The 22,103-nt window shown below is 33.5% G+C and overlaps 1 protein-coding gene across 4 annotated transcripts in view; it reads right to left on the bottom strand.

Moving 5' to 3' along the window:
• ida (anaphase promoting complex subunit 5 ida) overlaps positions 1 to 22,103 on the bottom strand; it is a 267,488-nt gene that overhangs the window by 209,421 nt on the left and 35,964 nt on the right. For all 4 annotated transcript variants that reach the window (XM_090415176.1, XM_090415179.1, XM_090415177.1 and 1 more), the window contains one exon: positions 17,722 to 17,905. In XM_090415176.1, the coding sequence (XP_090271302.1) occupies positions 17,722 to 17,905 (184 nt within the window). The remainder of the gene's footprint in view (positions 1 to 17,721; positions 17,906 to 22,103) is intronic.

Below are 22,103 nucleotides of genomic sequence, written 5' to 3'. Positions count from 1 at the left end.
GGCATACAAACAACTAGCAATAAAATTCAACCGGGAATTGAAACTTTGTGAGAGTTGGTCTGGTAATGGGAAGTTCCATTGGAATGATAAATGAGCGAAACACCACCCCGTCGTGAACGTGTTAAAACTAAGAAATATATAGTGAATGTTGTTATGGCAGTTTCAGATATTATGGAATTCGGTTGATGAGAATTAGTATTTCAACTCAACAATTGTCGGTTGCCTTTGTCTTTGGGTCATGCAATCTTTTGTTAATACCGCATCAATCATATGCACGTCTTCATATTTGCGCTATCTCTACTAGCTTGCCATTACTGTCTGTTTCGTTCTGTGCTTTCACTTCTCATTAATCATTTGTGAAGGATTGTTCATTACATATCTCAAGTCTTGTAAATTACTGGTAATTTTAGCTTGAAATAATGGGAAAGAAGATAACATTATTTGGGTAGATGACTTTGATTATGCACACAAGGAAAGTGCTCTCGAGGACGGAAGAAGTGATAGCAAATAGGAGATTCTTGGTAAGTCATACCCATTTTCAGTTTTTTCCTGAAAACTTTAGTTCCCCAAAATCCCCGCATATATCTTGCACCGCAATTTTTTAGCTTTCATTTTGGGAAAAAAGTGAGAGTTATATTCGAGTAAATACAGTATTTCCGCATGGTTTAACCTCCTGGCCTTTTGTATGAAGTCTGATACTGCTACTCTCAAGCAATCCCTGACCACTTCCCATGTACTACTGTCATTCTTTCCTTGTAGCTACTCAAGCCATAGCACTGCTCCAAGATGCCTCCTAAGTTTGTCATCATTACTAGCTTCATAGTTCAGCATAAACATTTTCTTAACAGAGAATTCCAAATGTTCAGCAAATTCTCAGTACATGACTGTATGGTAACTCTCCCCAATTGGAGGCAGAGTGTCTACCTTGGTTATGGATATGTCTTCTGATGCTACAGATCTACTGCCCTCAAACCTATGGTCCCCTCTGTAACATGTTGTGTCAGGTATTTATATCTTAGCAATTATATAAATTTCACTTCCATCTTGCCATGTCTATGTTCCCATAGTTGACCTCTATCATAATAATTGTTCAGCCTGCACTTATGTGCTAATCTGCCAATACATGGCATCTTCCTGTGGACCTTCTGGTCTATAGTAGTAATCAACAACATATTTTGTCCTATTGCTCTCTGTCTCACATTAGACAACCTCAGATTAACCATCTCTCCCAAACCTAAAATCTTTAATTTCTAATTTTTTTGGTTGCAGCTCCTCAGCTATCATCAGCAATACCCACATCCTGTCCTATTTACACTATCCATCATGAAATACCATCATGAAATACATATATACAAATTCGATACCTCTTGTATTTGTATACAAGAGGTATCGAATTTGTATATATGCATTTCAATATCCCCTTGTACCCACAATTACCCTTATATATTGTCATTACCAACCCATTCAAATCAGAAGCCTGTGAAATCACATTCAGCATTTCATGATCGTTACTTTATATTTTTAAGTTTTTGAGTATAATATATGCTCAATTATCCCAGGGGTGGCCAGACACATGCTTGATTTCTACCCCCCCCCCCAATATTTCTAGTTTCCATGGTTTTGCATTTCCAAACTCTCACTAAACAACACTTTCTCCAAATCTCTAACTTAAAAATGATTCAAATATAGTCCATCAGGCATATATCCTTTTGTTCATCAAACACACTCCATTCCTCTATAAACTGCACACCATTACTCTTATACAATCTTCTCATTGAATCGTTAGCAATCCTTGCTTGTCTTCTCAATTCTGTCCTATCATACTATGTCAGCAGATTCAATCTTGACTTTCTTACTTTTCATTTTCGCTTCTTTCAGTGACACCTTCATATCCTCTCTCATTGCATATTTCTCACATTTCAAATCATTTGTTCCTGCCCAAACAATCAACTCTTTCACTTCTCCCTTTTGCAAACTAACAACTTCACTAATATCCTTGATATTCGCACCTGGGAAATATCTTTTTTCACGTTCACATAAATATACTTGTTATCATTGAATCTCCATACAGTACCTTCTACTTATTTTCAGTTTCATGCACTTTCATACTTTCGTTCTCCTGCCTGCTGTACCACTCGACAATCATTTCTCCCATTGCTCCTTCCCATTTTTTTTCTGTGAATTATGTCATGTAAATGCACTATTTCAGTCCTTACTGTATGTGATCTCATCAATCGCATTACTTTCAGTCACTTTTTTTCATGCTCTCATTCACATTTTGCCCACTAGCATTCATTACTTCCACATTTTTCATTACAATTTTGCTTTCTTTCAGTACATCATTAGTATTTGTGACTTCATTTTCTCACATTCCACATGACTCATTTCTTGTAGTTGTCCTATTATTCTGTGCATTGCTCTATATAATGTTTTCCCTTCTCCATATAATTGTTGCATTTTGAACAGCTGTTGTCATGATATCTTGACATACACCTTTTCCAGATCTATAAAACTTAAATGCAGACCCTTGTTATATCCCATGTTTTCTGAATTGCCAATCTTAGAGTGAAAAATCTGTTACAGAAAAATCTTTCAAATCCTATTTTGCATGAATTCACTGTTCGTTTGTATTCCATAGCGTTTTCCTCCCTTTTCTTAAGTATGTTTGTATAATTCTTACATGGAAAGAGTCAGAAAGGAAATACATCTGCCGTTTTCACACTCAATTTTATTTCTCTTATAGATGGGTGGCATGAGCTCAACTCAAATTGTCTGGAATTTGACCTTCTGACCTAGCCTTCTGAATTATACATTTCAGCAACTGTAATGTATAATTTAGTGGCTGAAATGTACATTTCCATTGACTGATGGCTTTTCAACCTAGAGGAATATGAAATCACATTAAAGAAATTCATTGAAGAGGCTAGAGAAAATACTAAAGAATTTTATCACTGTGTAAAAAATAACCTTTGCAAGTGTGAATGGTGGAAAAGTGTCAGGTTGAAGTAGTTGACATTGCTGAAATAGCTGAGTTTTTAAGGATTCACTTAGGTGTACATATACAAACCTTATACACCTAAGTATTGGTGTGCCACAGAGATCTGTACTTGAGCCACTGCAAACTGATTTGAAAAGATTAGTTATGTGCACAAATGACAATGAATAATAGTTTAGTGTTCTCAAACACACACACACACACACACAGAAGGGTGGTCTGAAGAGTTCTCGGCCTAACAATGAAAAAATAAATTTATAATTTCAAAATTATTTTTATTTTTTCAACATAATCTCCCTTAAGACTCATACATTTATTCCAGCGATGCTCCAGCACCATTATCAAATCCCTATAGTGGTTCTCAGTAAGATCTGCAAAATACTCCTCTACAGCTGTAATCACCTCTTGATTCAAAGAAAAATGCACACCAGCGAGGAAGAGTTTTAGTTTTGGGAAGAGATAGAAGTCAGAAGGAGCCAAATCTGGGAACAGCGTGAATGTTCCAATGATTCATAGTGCAGATCCCTTAATTTTCCCATTGCCAAAACACCTTTGTGGGCAGGTGCATTGTCCTGATGAAAGATGATTTTTTTCTTCTGCAAACCGATTCTTTTCTCACAAATTTTTTGATCTAGTCTGGTTAAAAGATCAGAATAATATTCCCCGGTTATTGTTTTACCCTTTTCAAGATAATTAATAAACAAAATGCCTTTAGCATCCCAAAACACCAATGCCATGACCTTTCCGGCTGATGGAACCGACTTTGTCTTCTTTGGCACTGAACAACCAGCTTCTGTCCACTGTTTTGACTGCTGTTTGGATTCTAGTGTGTAATGGTGAATCCAAGTCTCATCCATAGTAATAAATCAATGCACAAAATCAGTTTTATTCTTGTTAAAATGCTCCAAGCACTGTTCAGAGATTTTCATGAGACTGCGTTTTTGATCTGCTGTGAGCAAGCGCGGCACCTAGCAAAGTTTTTTCATTTGCAATTCTTCATGCAAAATATATCCTACACATTCTTTTGAAATGCCTATAGTCTCAGCAATTTCATGCACTTTGACTCGCCAGTCATCCAATACCATATCGTGCACTTGATCAATGATTTCTGTGTTGTTACACTTTTTTGATGTCCTTCAACTGGATCATCTTCAAGGCTGGTACAGCCATGTTTAAACTTGGCAGCCCATTTCTTAATTGACGAAAACGAAGGAGAAGAGTTCCCATAAACTTTTATAAACTTCGAATGAATTTCTTTTGGCATTAAATCTTCTTTTACAAAGAATTTTATAACCTCATGATACTCAATTTTATCCATTTCAAGGGATACAGACAACACTTTTGCTTCAGACAGCTGTATAAAATAAACTATTATACTTGATAGAATGACGTGCAATTTCACATGGATGCTTATGACAGATGTACCAACTTAGAAAAAAAAAAAAAAATCGTGCCAATAGTGTTGCCATCTATGATTGAGGCTGATAACTTTTCAGACCACCCTCGTGTATATATATATATATATATAGAGAGAGAGAGAGAGAGAGAAAGAGAGTATTATATTAATGAAAATTTCATTGGAAGTAGTCATGTAGACTAGAGGCTTTGTAGTTATTATGGACAGTGAATTAAAGTAAGGGAGTCATACTGCTAAGATGGTTAGGTCATTGCATTTCATAACAGCACTGTTAAATAGAACACTAACTTGTAGGAATAAGGAGATATTCTCTCACTTTACAGTGCTTTGATAAGATTATATCTAGATTACCTCAGTAATCCAGATATGATCTTATCAAAGCACCTACCAGGCTGGAGGCTTAATGGATTGTATACAGCACTCAGAAAGGATTACAATAGAATTTAATACTTCCTATATTTCATCTCAGTCACTGAGACATCTCTATTTATTTACATTAAATAGTAAATATAACTTACTATTTAATGTAAATAGTAAGTAAAATAAATACTTATTATTTACATTAAATAGTAAATAAACAGTAAATAAATAAAAGAGCATAAACAGGTATAAAAATCAGTACAACAAATGAAAGTGTATATAAATATAAACAAGTGTAAAAAAAAATCATAAAAATATACATAAATAAACCTTATGTTAAAAGCTTATATACACTGAGTTGAACTAATAAAATGAATACACTGGATTCCAGTTAATTTGGCATTATTTGGCTCAATTATGCAGCTGCTCCAATTAAACAAAGTTGCACATCAAGAGTTTAAACAGTGTATGTACATAAGACAAAATACAAGTTTTTCATTAATTGCGTAGCAAATTACTGATTTATAGATAAACTTAAACTGGCTTTGATTAAAGTAAAATGTTTGCTCTAAAAATAATTTCATTTATATATGTATCAAACATGCATGCAATTCTTAGGGAATAACATAGGAATTGTTGAGCATAGCCTGTCAGTTTTTTTTTTTTTATTGACAGCAATTAAACAAAATCAACACAGATATTTAGTACAGATATAGAATTGCCTCCTTGCATGAAATGTTTTGTTGCAATTTCCTGCTTGAAATCTTCATTTTCATTATAGTATTGAAGACTATGCTTAAAACTACAGTGAGCAAAACAGTTTTGAATGATCTTGTTGCTTATTCCTCACCAATAATCAATCATAAATTGTATTCCTTGTAAAGCATTAACTTTTGCTATAACCGAGTTTCCTTAGCATTTGTCAAGAACCAGAAAATTATGGCTTGATTTCCATTGTAATTCCATGCCATGACTCATAATTGAATTCTTAAAAAATTCAGATGCCTTCCACGCATTTTTGCCACGTAGTACTGAACTGATGAACTCTCTATTCTAATCCCTGTAAAGAATCAAGGCCTTACACATTTCCAATAACTAACAGCTCTCTTTATCAGTTACTGACATATTTGAATGGCATAACACTGTTACGCGATCCGCTGCTTCTGTTGATCCAAACAACTAGGGAACCATCCAATGTGGAATGATAAAATATTTCATCAGCACTAAATTTTTGAAGCAAGATTATATAATTTTTCTAACACTCCATATGGTAGAGGTTACTAGTTGGCCCAATTAAACTGAATTGTGTCCCAAATAAATGAAGCAAATTCTTCTTATATTCTCATTTTGTTTTGTTGTTCTAGATTTGTCCCAATAAAATGATTGCCCCATTTACCCAGAATCTACTGCTAATTATGTGCATATATACAATATGCACATAAATTATATAAGCTGTTAAAGATTAAAACTCAGTAAAAATTAACTCGGCCATTAAAGATTAAAACTCGATGAATCTGATAAAATCTACCTGAGTATATAGGGCTAAGACAGATTATGAATATGACTAAAATAGTAACTGCATTGACGAAACAAGGGCAGTCAATTAAAATATGAATGATGGTTAGTCTGGTGCCACACAACTCACACATAGGAATGTCATCACCACTCAACAGGAAGGATTGTGACTATAATGAGCTGAGCCAAAAACAACTTCCTCTTTACAATCCCTGTGGAGACTAGACTGCCATAATTTGATTTCAGGCTTGATTTGATGGAGCTTGTTATTGGTCTTTCTATTCCATAATGACTGTTATCAGGCTAAAAGTTTCTGTCTGATGATGAGCCTTTAATTGGTGTATGGGATAGACAAATAGCCAATACTAAGTGCTTGTGTTTTAGGAAGGGATTTCAAATGGTTGGTTCCAGTTGAACTAGATGATCACTGTTGAATGATATTTATGGAAACTAGATTATGTTCTGGAAAAAAAAAAAAGGTTGTTTCTCTCCAAAAATTCTAAGAGATGAGAGAACCATTTTTTCCAGAGTTTTGCACAAGAAACTGGCCAGAGCAATTGGTCAATAGTTTAATGAGGATTTTGTATCCTTCCCTGGTTTGATAAATGCTATAATAATTGCCTTTTTCCATGTATCTAGAAACACATTCTCTTAGAATATTCTGTTGAACAAGGACAGCAGCTGATCCTTGACAACTGGTGCCAGATATATATTATATATATATATATATATATGATAACCTAATAATGAATGTTGTCTGGTCCAACAGCAGTTGGATGGCACTCAAGCAAAGCAGTTTTCATTTCTTCTTCTGTGAACAGCCTGTTGTATTCTTCAGTACCACTCAAAGAAAACATAATTTGTTGTTTTCTACTTCAAGTTTAAAAGATGTTACTGATGTTTTGATAAAAAATCATCCCAAGAGTGTGAGCAATTGTTGATAAGTCAGCAAATGTGTATCCATTACGTTCAGAGATGGAAAGTGGGTGGGCGGTATATTGGCTTTTCATTTTCCAGATTGTCTTCCAGACTTTCTAACTGTTAGTTGCTCTTGTTATGGAAGATCTGGCTCTGACAATGGATGTGTCTTGCTTGTGCACATCTGAAAGCAATGAGGTTTGTTAATATGGGGTATCTGCAAAAGATAATCCAAGTTTTCTTGTGTGCTTCTTTAGTTATTGTATAATCAGCATTTCACCGTGGTTTAGGAAAACTTGGAAATTGGCTACCTGTTTTGAGAATTGTAGATATGTTATCTTGTGTAATACTCTGTCACATGATTCACTGCATCATGATAGGAGAGGAACTGACCGTCACAGAATCAAATTCTACTAGGGAGGAGAAGGTGAGCAAGTTGGCTTAATCAATTTTCCATCATATCAGTGATGTAGTAGTAGTTGCTGCCTGCTCATTTGCAAGAAAGTGGATATCAGGGGAAGGCGACTGCTCTCTCAAAGAAGCTATCATCAGCTTCACACTTAAATACTGAGAGGAGGGAGGGTGAGCAGATATTAAGTCAATGACAGTGAATGTTCAGGTAGGCATATGGAAGGTGTTTCTTCCTGTTTCAAGAAAGCAAGTTGATTGTTCTAAAAGCTGTACCATTAAAAATAAGAGGGATGGTAATTGCAATATGTCATCAAGGTCATCCTGAAAGATATCTGCAGGATATTGTTATAAGAGATCCAACTGAAATTTGGAGAGCAACTGCCTGTATGTTTGTATTAAGTGGGACTTGCTAAAAGGAGGTAAACGGTTGTCCAGAAGGATGATGACTCCTCCATGGGCAGGTCCATCCCCTGTCTGATTCTTATGAATGAAAGCTTTTCATAATGCCAGATCATCACTGGCCTTCAAGAATGTTTCCTGCAGGCAAAATAAGATTAGTTTACACTTCTGCAAGAGCCTTGATATCATCGATGTTTTGAAAGAGTTCGCATTCCTTTGAAGAAATGTTTTCATTATTTTTGGTGGTATCATCTGGCTCCCAATGTGGTGAGGTTTTGCTTTCATTGGCCTCGATTTTTTTTCTTTTTGGAGAATTTAGAAGCTCATTATACCTAAATTTTATAGGTTTTGCTGAAACATTTGACAGTACTGATAGAGAAACATTATGGATAATTATTAGAAGCTTTATATATTTGTGAATGCAGCTTGGTCTACAAAGTAGCAATCTGTTAACATCTGGGTGGGAGATGAATTTCACTGTCCAGTGCGATATCACCACCCCTGGTTATGGGTGACCTAGAGTAGATCGGGAAAAAAAATAAAAGAAAAAACTATTCAGCCTCATCTCTAGAGAGGGATTTACAGATTATCTAACACATAGCCCAAATACAGTGCAAATATATAAAACAGGCTTAACAGCCCTTTTGCAGACAGGATTCCACATTAAAAAAATGCTTTCCGTATTTTTTATAAAACTTATTTTTGCTTTTAAATGAAGGAGATAATAAATTGCCATATTCTTTAAGTATATTATTAAATAATATTCTCATTAAATTACAGTAGATTATTACAGAATAGTTGACAGAATGCCCTGCATGATAAGTACAAAGTCGATTTAATTTGGTGTTACAGGATCCTGTTCTGTATATTAAATTAACTAGCTAGTTCTTGTAAGCATAAGAATTTTTTATGCTGTTTAGAATGAGCGGATATAGTTATTTAATTCAAGAACTAAGAATTAAACTTGGACAAACATACTGCAAACAAAGCTGATTTAAACATCTGCAGTGTAAAATGTCAAAATATTTAAAAAAGATAACTGCATTAGTTAAAAAAATAAAATAAAAATTCAAAAACTAGCAACATCACTTTCAAAGCTTTGTTCTGGATAATCTCCCATTCAATCCCAAAACACTGTATGAAACTATTCAAGTCAATCCCAGCCAGAGGAACTCAAAGTTCATTTGCCAAACTCAATTTTCCAAAGGAAACTGTGCTGTCTTTTTAACCATATGGGCAAGGGTAGAAGGAGCAAAAAATGTTCTGCACAAATTAACACCAGAAAAAGCTAAGCACCACAACAGAGAATTACACATCGATTCTTGGTCTAACATTCCATCTAATAATATGTTATGATGAAAAGTAAATCTACTTTTTCAACAATAAATAAAACTGTTGGGAAAAAAAATCAATAATCAATTATCACTTATTCTGAGTTATGCTCATTTGCTGCATAAATAATACTTGACAAATGTTGAGGAACATAAGATTAGGTATTGAGAGTTTCTACAACAGGAGGATTTACAGTTTTAGAATATAGTTGAATATATTTTACAAAACTCTCTGATCATTATATGGTACTGGCAAAAATTTGATTTTAACCAAAATTGCTAAAAATAAAGTGGAAAATAACTATCAACTAAATTAAAAAAATTCTTCATGACAAGATCTGCATACTACACAACAATATCAGAAATGCAGTGATTTTAAAAACAGAAACCATGCATTAATCAAATGACACAGAAGAGGAATGAGAAAATCAGAAACAAATCCTAAACAGAGCAGCAATAGAAAAGTTAGAAATAAAGAGTAAATAGAATAGAAAAAAAAGACTACAAAACTGGAACAAAGAAATAGAAAACATAATAATAATAAAAAAACAAGAGTTACCAGAAATGGCTCAATTCCAAGATAGTAGAAGTAAAAATAGAGTACAAAAGAAATGATTTAACAGCAAAATGAGAAGGGGAAAAGCATACAGAGAGATGAAACAATTTGGTAACAGAACTAGAAAAGGATATATCTAAGTTACAACCAATGAACAAGGAAATAAAAGAAAGAGTAAAAATACAAGAAACAGATTTAGAAAAATGGCTAACTTATTTTGAAAAAAGTTAGCCATTTTTCTAAATAAGTTAGCCATTTTTCTAAATCTGTTGCTTGTATTTTTACCCTTTCTTTTATTTCCTTGTTCATGTATTATTGCATCATTTTATAGGTTTTAAATAATAATAAAGAAGTAAAATTTTATAAAACAAAGAATGATCTAACAGAAAATATTGAGAAGTCAGAACTAAAAAATACAAGAAATAAGATGAAAAATAGAAAAACACCAGGAGAAGACAATATAAACATGGAACTGCACAAAAATGCAGGTGAAAAATTGAATGAAAGACACTTGAAATTCTTTAACAGGGTCTAGATTTCTGTAAAAACTCCATATTCTTGGGAAAAAAAGCCCTGGTTATTCCAATTCATTAAAAAAGAAAGTAAAGATGACTGCAATAACTATAGTGGAATTAGCCTGCTAAATGCAGGGTACAAAATATATGCAGGAATATCAAAAGAGAAACCAAATAGTATCATAAAATACAAACTACTAGAAGAAAAGAATGGATTCTGAAAAGGGCAATCTTGCATAGACTCAATTTTTACTCTAAAATTATTAATCAAAAAGAGAAAATTTCAAAACAGAAACACGCATAGACTTCACTGATTATGAAAAAGCCTTGAATAAAATTAATAGACAAAAATTATTTAAAATATTAATCGATCTAAATATACAAACAAGCACTTAGTCTATTCAAGAAAAAAAAAAAATATATATATACATATATACACACACACACACACACACACACACACACACACACACACACATATATATATACAGGAAATAACACAGCAGTCAAATTAGAAGAAAAATCAGAATAGAAAGACATATCAAGAGGAGTACAACAAGGATGTACCCTATCACATTTGCTTTTTAATATATATTTATCTCATCTTCTTTATACCCTTTTTTACCTTGCGGTGTTGAGGGTTTATTAATCATCGGACCTCAAACCGTTCACAGGATAAGGTGGTCAGCCCTACGCCACGGTGTATCCTATGTCCTGTAGTGTTGAGTTCTCAAGGCCGGTTTGCCTGCTTTGCAGGATGAAAAACCCCAGGATAAATGGGGGGAAAAACCCTACTGTCCATGCCCAAGACTGGATAACTTGGCTATGGTTGGGGAAGATCCTTCAGCTCCTCACATCACCAACGGGAATTGTACTAGGACACTCCTTCCCCAGGCATATGGTTGCGAAGTGCACAGCCACTAGGCTAACCGTGCATATATAAATAAATTACAAGAATCTGGAAACAGCATAACCTATTTGGTATACAAATAAATCCACAAATAAAGATAGATACACTATTATTTGCAGAAGATAAAATTGTATTAGCTATATCAGAAGAAGAAGAACTACAGTGATCAGTAAAATCAATAAATGGAATTTTGGAACAATATAATATGAGAATATCAAAAGTAAAGAGAAAAATAATGGCTTTCAAAGGAGAAAAACCTAATAAGAAGTAAAATAGTGATAGGTAATAAAATATTAAAACAAGTAAATACTTTTAAATACAAGGAATGTGACATCATATGAAGATAAAAAAAGATATAGACATTAAAATAACAAATTTTGTTAAAGTAAACAGCATACATAATAACATATAAGCATAATAAATAATATATTTAAGCCATCTCTAGTACAAAAACACATAGAATCGGATTTTATAACATACTGTCTAAATCAACTTTTTAACATGTAAATGAAACATGGATCATAAAAACGAAAAATGGATTCAAAGAGCAGAAATGAAAATTTTCAACACCTGGATATATGAAGTAGGACCATAAAACAAATGAAGAAATTTTATAATCCCTGAATATAAAACAACTACTATATGAGCAAATATAAACAAAAATGGTTAGAACATCTAAATCGAATGAACAATAGCAGACTGCCAAAAATACTATACAGCATACCCCACATTTACAACAGGTAAGGTTTCCAAGACCACTGTCATAATTCAAAAACCATTGCAACTTGAAGCAATTCCTTTTGTTTACTTATCGATGCATGTACTGCACTGCCATCGTCATATATGGACCTAACTGTTGTAAATGAAACATTTGTAAGTAAAATAAACACTGTAGGCCTACTAGCTCCAAATACAGCATCCTTAAATCTTTCACCTTTCATAGCCTTCATTTTGTCAAATAAGATTTGAGGTCATATTTTGAATAATATCATAACTTGATGGGACATGCTAACTAATCTGATCATAAGTTTTAAAAGAGGCATACCGTGAGTAGACATATTGATACAAAATTAATAGCGGAAAAAACTCACATACAAAGATTATTTAATAGTATAATTTTCGCCTGTGTGTCATAGGCATCTTCAGTACATTAAGCTCAAATTAAACAATAGCTGACAATTCCAAAAAGCGCCACCTAAGTAGCTGGTGTAAGATAACTAAAAAGGTCAATAACTTTCCTAAAAATAAAAAAAAATAAATAAATAAAAATAAAAATAAATAATAAATAAATAAATAAATAAAAAATAAATAAAATAAAAAGTTAGGAAAGATTAGCTGATTTGTAAAGTACTATCTCCCATAAAGGGGATAGACGTAAGTCGTCTTTCTTTCTCCTAACTTAAACAGATCCGACAGCTTACGTCCATCCCCTTTATGGGAGATAGTACTTTACAAATCAGCTAATCTTTCCTAACTTTTTATTGTATTGATTTTTTATTTTTTTATTTTATTTATTTATTTATTTATTATTATTATTTTTTTTAATTATTTTATTTTATTTTATTTTTTTATTTTTAGGAAAGTTATTGACCTTTTTAGTTATCTTACACCAGCTACTTAGGTGGCGCTTTTTGGAATTGTCAGTTATTGTTTAATTTGAGCTTAATGTACTGAAGATGCCTGTGACACACAGGCGAAAATTATACTATTAAATAATCTTTGTACGTGAGTTTTTTTCGTTATTAATTTTATATCGATTAATCTGATCATGAATCCACATTATTAAAAGTCTCTCCATATCTGCAATTAGGCTATCCCTTTTTCTAATCAGAGTAGCGTTTTTTACTCAGTTCTACACTGGAGTTGCATTTTGGAGTTGGCATTCTTCATCCAAAATATTCTTTTTTGTTTTAATCACAGTAACGCCACATCCACTGAGATACAAAGGCTCTGAATAACTACAGGTATCCCTCGTTATACGCGATCTCATTTTATGCATTTTTGCTATAATGCAATTTTAAAAAGTTAATTTAAAGAATGCAACCAGTAGCAATTTTGCAGTTACCCTGTGCGTGGTCACGTAACTTTGTGCACGCACCGCTTTGACAAGACGGCATCGTGCTGCATGTCAATCTCACAGAAGGTGTAGAACTAGTAAGCTCCATTGTTGGAGTCTTCTGCAATGCAAACATTATGGGAAAAAGAGGCAATTGTGATCAAAATACTTCCAAGACTAAAAAACAGAGAAAAGTTATAACGCTGAAGGAAAAATTAGAAGTTATAAAGAGGTATGAATGGAATGAGTGCACAGTCGACATAGTCAGAGCTACAGGAATTTCAGAATCAACTTTAAGAATAAATCAAGCAGAGAAAATAAAAGAAAGCTGTAAAAGTGCGATGAGAATGTCGACAACTAAGATAACACTGATAAGGGCATCAATTATGGAGAAATTGGAAAGGATCATCTGAAAATGGAAAACAACATGAATGATGAAAGTCAGGAGCCCTTTGTTGCTGAGCCCATCAAACAGCTTTCAACAAAACAAATGACTGAATTTTTTTAAATGCATTGACAGTGCCATCAGAATAATTGAAGAAAACGAGACTAGAAGCACCAAAGTTGCAAGAGAAATTCAGAATTCTTTGACTTGCTACAAAGAACTTTACAGAGAAAGGAAGAATGTTGTTCGTCAGCTGAGTCTCAACTGTTTCATTAAAACAGTTGAAGATAATCAGCCTATCATCCCAAGGACTTCAAGAGCGTGATGATCCAGACTCACCAGACCCAGTTCATTCATTATCTGATTGAAGACTATCAGAAGTATGTAGCGTTTAGGTGTTTATGACATTGTATTAATTAAATTCATTCATTCATCCAGCCATTCATTCATTCATTAAAATTAAAATGTGTTTTGTTTATAAGTTTAAATAATTCATTCATTAAAATTTCTTTTGCTCACAGGGGTAAAGTTTTCATTTTTTATACTTCTAAATTCAACTCACTTTACGTGATTATTTCATAGATCCAATTAATCATGTAAAACGAGGGAAACATGTACAATGATATATGTTATGTTGAAAAAGAGTTTATTAACAAAAAAATATATGTTTACACGATGATATGTTCATCCACAACTATTGGTGGAATCTTGGTCGAATACTGCTGGACATATCATGTAATTTTATCCCTTTGTTCATCAGTGGGTTATGGTGGAATACCCATTCCTTTAACATACTCCAAACGAAGCATCAAGTGATGTGAGATCAGGAAAATGTGAAGGGTACCGGAGTTCTGATGAATAGGCTCTAAAACCATATGTGTGGCAGTTTGCTTCATCCTGTTGGAATACCTCTGAACAAAATGGAATGTGTTTTGCATGGCACATCCTATTCAAATTCTGGGTGAACAGAACCAACATATTCTTGATGAAGTATTCACTATTCAAGGTCACAGTTACACCACCCTCTTCAATGAAGTAGGGCCTAATTATGCCATGGCTGGAAACTGCACACTATGCAGTGACCTTCTCACTGTGAAGAAGTTTCTCTTGGACAAATTCAGGTCTTGAGAAACCGAGAAATCTGTAGGTTCATCTGTTTACATGACTGCTTAGGTGGAAATGCACTTCATCCAAGAACCAGACATTATGGAGGAAGGATGGATCTTCATAGACATTGGCCACCAAAGAGGAAAATTACATCATGAAGCATAATCCATTGCTGTTAAACGCTGACCCACCTAAATGACATCGAGAAAGGCACCCAGCTCCTTAAAGATTCTCCGAAGTGACCACCTTGGTATCCCAAGTTTTACAACTGTTCGGCATTAACTGAGTTTTGGAAGCTGTAACACTTGCTCCAGCACATGTCCGTGATTCTCATTTGCATTAACAGTTCCTGGTCCCTGAATGCCCTTTACATTGTGGCAAAACATACTCCTAGTACGTTGGAACCTCTCGATTAAGGCAATGATGACACTATTGCTTGGGGTGTGCTTACAAAAGCGACAAACAAACTGCTCACGAACACATCATAGGCTTGGACCATCTGCTCTACTAATGCCATATGGATGAAAATAGTGCTCAACAATAAACCTCTTTTCTTCCGACGTCAAAACCATTGATACAGCTAAATGTAATTTAAGGCATAAACCCTACACATGCTCTTTTATTAACGTGCATGCATGTGTCAAATGACATAGCGCTTGTACTGAAGGAGTGTCGAAGTTCAGTACTGTATTTTTTGCACCATACCATATATATATATAGATAGATAGATAGATCTACAAAACTTAAATACCAATCCTTATTATATTTTGATGATCTCTCGACCATTTGTCTTAACGTGAATACATAATCCTAACAACCTCTATTTGGCTTGAACCCAGCATGTTGTTCTCCAAGTTTCTCTTCCACAATTTTTCTTAGCCTCTTCTCAAGTAGGCTTGTAGAAATTTTACCTGGAAGACTTAGTAGAGAAATTCCTCTATAATTCTCATATTCAGTTTTATTTTCCTTTTTATATGAGAGTTCTACTGCAATAATCTGTAATTCAACCTTCTGACCAGATCTTCTAAATCATACAATACAGCTACTGTAAAACTTTTATATCTCCATATTCAAGCATTTCTAGTCAAATTTCATCTACTCCAGCTACATTTCCATATTTCTGATAGCTTTTTTACAGTGATATCTTTTCATTCCGTTTGAATATTTTCAATTGCCATTCTGTCATTTGGCAATGCTTCAAAGTAATTACTCCAGACATCAACAATATCTGTATCTAGTTCGCATTTCAACTCTGTTTCCTTTTACAGTAATCTGTCATCGGTTCTTAAGCTTTATTAATAGGTTCCATAATATTTTACCACCTTCCTGATATTTATCTTCTACATTCGTACCAGTCTTCCCATGACTTTCATATTACATGTTTCTTTGCTTACTTTCATTTATCTCTATATTCTTTCAGAATACATGAATATTTCCTTAATAAGAACTTTTGATATGCTTTCTTCTTTTCCATAACAATTTCTTCAACTTCTTGAGTCTACCGCAGAGGTCTGATTTTTCTGTCCTTGCAGACAACTTTACTACATGCCTCTCTAGCTGAATCAATTCATGTTTTCTTCAGAGTCTACTAATGACTCTCTTTCTGAATCAAACCTTTAGGGTTTTGATTCTTGTTTTCAAACTGCTTCATTTTTCCTTGAATAATATTTGTATACTTGAGTCTACAGTTCACCTCTGAAAGTCACTCAGCTTTGTTTCTTTTTAAATTTTCTTAAACAGTTTTCTTTTAAGTATGATATTCAATTTGATCTTACTCAAAACTAAATGGTGATCATTTAATATTTCGAACTTAATATTCTTGTGTGCTGAACCTGAGTAGAGATGTTGCTATCAACAACAACAACATAATAATACTTATTTTTATTTTCTGTATCTTCTTTCTGTGTGAATGTGTGCAGATTTTTATATTGGAATAGCATCGCAACTAGTCGCAACAAATTTTGATGTTTGCCCACATCACTTGACTAGAAAACATCTGCCATTCAAGATGACTGTTCTTGTGTTTAGTACAACTATGCTTTTTTTTCCATGTTCATTATTTTGTGTTCTTTGTTTTGGTAACACCTGCTATGTCAACGCGATACTTCTCTAATTCTACAACCAGTTCCATATCTTTTCTGTTGATATTTCTTATGCTGATGGTGCAAATCTTAAATTCTTCAGTGTTGAGTTGTAGTTTTTTCCAGTAGCTGACTTTTCACCATTTTAGTCCTGGTCCCCTAAGCTTTGTTTCACAGGGCAACATCCCAGCTGGTATGACATATTATCTTGTTATATACCATCATTATTTTTTATTTAAGCCAATACAGGATACAATTTGGTTAGCTAAATCTCAAATTTCCAGCCAAACTCTGTTTGTTTATTATCCAGGTAGATACTTAATAATGTATCTACCTGGATCAGACATTAGTTCAGAAGTCCTGGTCAGTTCTGCATTCCTTGAAAGGCCCTGTTGTGGCTTCCTGCCAGTTATCTAAATCTGGCATGTAACCTATTTAATTTCACAGGCTTCCCAGATATCATCAGCAATGTATACATATATACTAATTATGTTTAATGTTGATTTCAAAAGGAAACATGCTGCTAAATGTTTATATAATATAACATCATGTTATACAACATATGTTATATTAATATAAAATATGCCTATTCATCAAATATCCCTCCCACTACCAAATCTTCATGCTTAAGCAGAGTGGTGAAGTAGATCAGCAAGAATATACAATCACCCCCTTTTCCCAGTTTTAACTAAATCTTTTGCTGTTAGAGAATAAATTTATATTCATTCATTATAAGTTTATATATGATCACTCACTGTAACTTACTTTTCATCTAAGGCAGCCTTAGGAAATCCAGTCTCAGTAAGAGAAGCAACTTCACTGCAATAACTTGTCTCGTCCATACTTGCGAAAGCAGAATCATAGTACACACAATATTTGCGGTATAACTTAGTGACATGGCTAAATGACAGCTTGTCAAAAGCAAGTAGCATTCTGCGTATAAAAAGACCTTGAGAACAATAAAATGAGAACGAATTCAGTTTAAATTTACAATTTCCAAGTGATAATTAAAAATTAAAGTAATTCAGAAGAGACAAATGAATAACACATTTTAAAATTATAGTGAGATTGAATTTTTTTCTATCTGATATCATTAATTATTAAGTTGAGACAGGTAGTTAAGAAATAACAGTAAGACAACTAATGCAATGGGAGTGTTTATTATAGCTATCAACTGTATGCATTTACTGGCTGATATGTCTCTTTTGTGGGCGATGCAATGCTAACAAGTCTGTCTGAGACCAGCTAACTAAACTTTGTAAACGTAATGGTTATTTTCTTATATGTAATAACTTTATGTCTTTATCTTTTGTCCGCCTATATATGTAATATCTCTTCATCTTTACTCTCTTCTATCTTTATTCTATTTCTAATTTTTTATTCCTAATTCTTTATAGCTTTATTCTAATGCGCTTTTTCTCTCTTATTCTTTCTCATTTACTCTACTGCATATATTGCACCTTCTGTATTTACTAGTCTATACCTGTGTATATAGTGTATACCTATGAATACTGGAAATTTATTTTGTCAGACTGCACCACGAATATATCCCTCTCTCACATGAGCCAAGTTTCTTTTATCAATGTTTACTTTAACAGTCATGGTTTGTAAGTAACTGAATTGCGTTTTTATTGCCTTAAATTATTTCCCGCTCGCAACTCTGATTTATTTAAGAACAGTGCAGTTGTAAAATAAAAGATCAGGCAGCACTCTTTTAACAAATTCTCCATGCTTATGGCTTCCCAATCAGCTTATGCATAATTTTGCTTCTGCTGTCAGTATTTTGTCAAATGCCTTTCCAGAGTCCAGCAGTATCGTAGAGTAGCCATTTCCTTTATCCAATTCTACTGTCACCTTATCATAAAATGTGAATAAATCACTAAGGCAAAAACCTCTTTTTTACAAAGCCATGCTGTCCACTACAGAATATCATATTCCTATCCACCCATTTCTAAATTTTACTTTTAACCAACTTTTCCAATACTTTAACTACCACTCCAGAGACACTAATCAGTGTGTAATTTGCACTTCTGTCTTGCAGCCACTTTTATGTAATGGAACTATCTTACCCTTTCCCATTCCCTTGGAACCTTGCCAGAGCTAAGACTTAGAAAAACAACTTCGTCAAAGGCAATGCCAGTTCTAATGCATGTTCTTGTGACATACCGTCCAAGCCCACTGCTGAATTAACATTAATATTTTTCAATATACTGAGTACCTCCAGTTCATTTACTCCAATTCTCATATCAGTCTCTGTTCACATCAGTAACTCCTAAGTCACTCACCACCATGATGATCTATCTTTGCAAAGTGATCACTTAGTAACTGAACTATTTCTTCTGTTTCTGTCACTCTCCTATCATCAGCTCTGAGTAAAGTTATCTTTCCATAGTCATTTTTCCTTTACTTGCTATGTAGCAAAAAAATAAAAAAATAAATAAAAATGCTTCTGGATTTAATTTGGCTTGCTTAGCTAATTTTTTTCTTAAAATCTACTTTAGCCATCCTTACCAAACTAGTTGTCATTCTTGTTGTTTATTATTTTAACGGTATAATAGAACACAGAAACTAAGTAAATAATTAATTTATTAACTTGATGCTGATATTTCGCTGGTGTTATAACCAGCATCTTCAGAGCACAAAAACACTGTTTGTCACAATACGCGAGAATCAGCATCAAGTTAATAAATTAATTATTTACTTAGTTTCTGTGTTCTATTATACCGTTAAAATAATAAACAACATGTTCGACGAACACATAAGTCTGTCACACGTTTAGTTGTCATTCTTGCTTGTGCTTTATATTGTTCACAAGCATATTGAGAAAAATTTTGCTTATATTCCTTTCACAATACCTTCTTTTTTTTTTGCAACTCCTGTTTTATATTGCTACTCATCCACTTAATCCCTACTTGGTTTCTCCTCCTGAACCTAAGCATGCAGCCTGATACTGCCTCTACCAAACAATCCTTTACCACTTCCCATGCACTAATAATATTCATTCCATCATCATCAAATTCCTGATATGTACCTAAAGGAGGTTAACAGGATGATTATGATAGTACTACATGAAAAATTTACATCATTACTAACTTCAGATCAACAAATTTCCTCCAAATTAATCTGTTATCTGTCAAGATTCCAATATTATAAGATCTTATATTTCTGAAGATTAGCAACACTTGTCTTGCTAATCTTCCCTCTCCCATTCTGTTTAAATGACCATGCCATCTGAGAATAGCTCTATTTAACACATTCCTAAATGCTAATGGCAAGTTCTTTCCTAATATCCTCATTTTTAATGTGATATGTGAATTTATCACTCCACAAATCTTTCTCAAACCTCTCATATCAGACGTCTCCAATCTTTGCTCAAGTGTTTTATTTCTAACCCAGCTCTCAGATCCATAAGTTAAAATTGGTTTGAATACCGTCTTGTATACAGCTAATTTAGTGTTTTGACTAATTTCTTTCTTATTCCATATAAATTTATTCAGCTAATTTCCTACCATACCAGCTTCAGTAAATCTGTTGTCTATTTCCATACTTAATTTACCATCTTCACTAAACATTGTGCCTAAATAGCTGAAATGTTTTACTTGTTCTATATGTTCTCCATTCACAATGTAGTTGATAATTTCAATGCTCCTGCCTATTTTCATCATCTTTTTGTTGCTGATTTTCAGAGATTTTCGAATTTATTTCAACAGTTATTCAATTTAGTCAGGGAATCTTACAGACTTGTACTGGATTTATTTAAAAGTATAACATCATCTGCATGAAATAAAGAGCTGAGATTAACATCTTCAATTTTGATATCAGGTTTAATACTGCTTTCCTTCATAACATGATCCATATAGATAATGAATAACAGAGGGGATAATGTACATCCTTGTCTAACACCAGATTTAACATCAAACCATTTTCCTGTACTTCCTTTAATTCTAACTGCTGACTTGCAACTCAAATAAAGACTATGTATTGCTTGATATAATGTCCCATTGACACCATATAACTGTAGCAATTTGAATAGCTTTCTCTTGGCACCTTGCCATATGCCTTTTGCAGGTCTACAAACTGAAATACAGATCGTTGTTATATTCCCATGCTTTCTCTACTATTTGTCATAAAGTGAAAATTTGATCCTGACAACTTCGAATTTGGTCTGAATCCAAGTTGTTCTTAAACCAAGCTTCCTTTCCACAATTCTTCTTAGCTGTTCGAGTATACTTGCATAAATTTTACTAGGAACACTAAGGAGGGAAATACCTCTATAAATCTTACATTCAATTTTATTTCCCTTTTTGTATATGGGTACTATGAAAACTCTACTCCAATCATCTGGAATTCGTCCCTTTGTCCAGGCCTTCTGAACTATGCAGTGCAGTCACTGCAAGACTTTTATACCTCCATACTTGAGCATTTCTGGTCAAATATCATCTTACTCCTGCTGCCTTTCCACATTTCAGGTGGAAAGTATGGAATGTATTCCTGATTACTGCCTGTTGAATGTTTTTTACCACTATGCTGTCACTGCTTGTTTCATTTAGCAATTTTTGAAGTAATTACTCCATACATCAAGGATATCTTTTTTTTAATCCACTTATCATATCACTTTTATCATTTCTAATTTCTTTTACAGCACTCCTTCTTCCATTTCTAAGCTTTTTCAACAGCCTTCAGAATATTGTTACCTTTTTTTTTATTATTATTTATTTACTTTACTTTTTTTTTGATGCAACTTACAACACAGATATGAATAAGAAAATAAATTATACATTTATTTATTAAGTTGCTAATATTTTACTGGTTTTTCACCCAGCATCTTCAGAAAGTAGCAAAGCCATCAAACACTTGAAATGTGGAAAGGCAGCTGGAGTAGATGAAATTTGACCAGAAATGCTTAAATATGAAAGTATAAAAGTTTTCAGTGGCTACACTACATAATTCAGAGGCCCTGGGTAGAAGGTCAAATTCTAGGTGATTGGAACAGAGCTCTCATAATGCCCACCTATAAAAAACAGAATAAAGCTAAATGTCAGAATTACAGAGGAATTTCTCTACTTAGTGTTTATAGATAAGATTTGTGCAAGCAACTTAAGAAAAAGTTATGAAAAACTATGAAACAGAAACTCGAAAAAGAACAG

This window comes from Typopeltis vanoorti, chromosome 26 (assembly GCF_054136105.1).
Source record: "Typopeltis vanoorti isolate ZY-2024b chromosome 26, IOZ_Tvanoo_1.0, whole genome shotgun sequence".
Lineage (NCBI taxonomy): Eukaryota > Metazoa > Arthropoda > Arachnida > Uropygi > Thelyphonidae > Typopeltis > Typopeltis vanoorti.
This window is presented reverse-complemented; position numbering and strand designations above follow the sequence as displayed.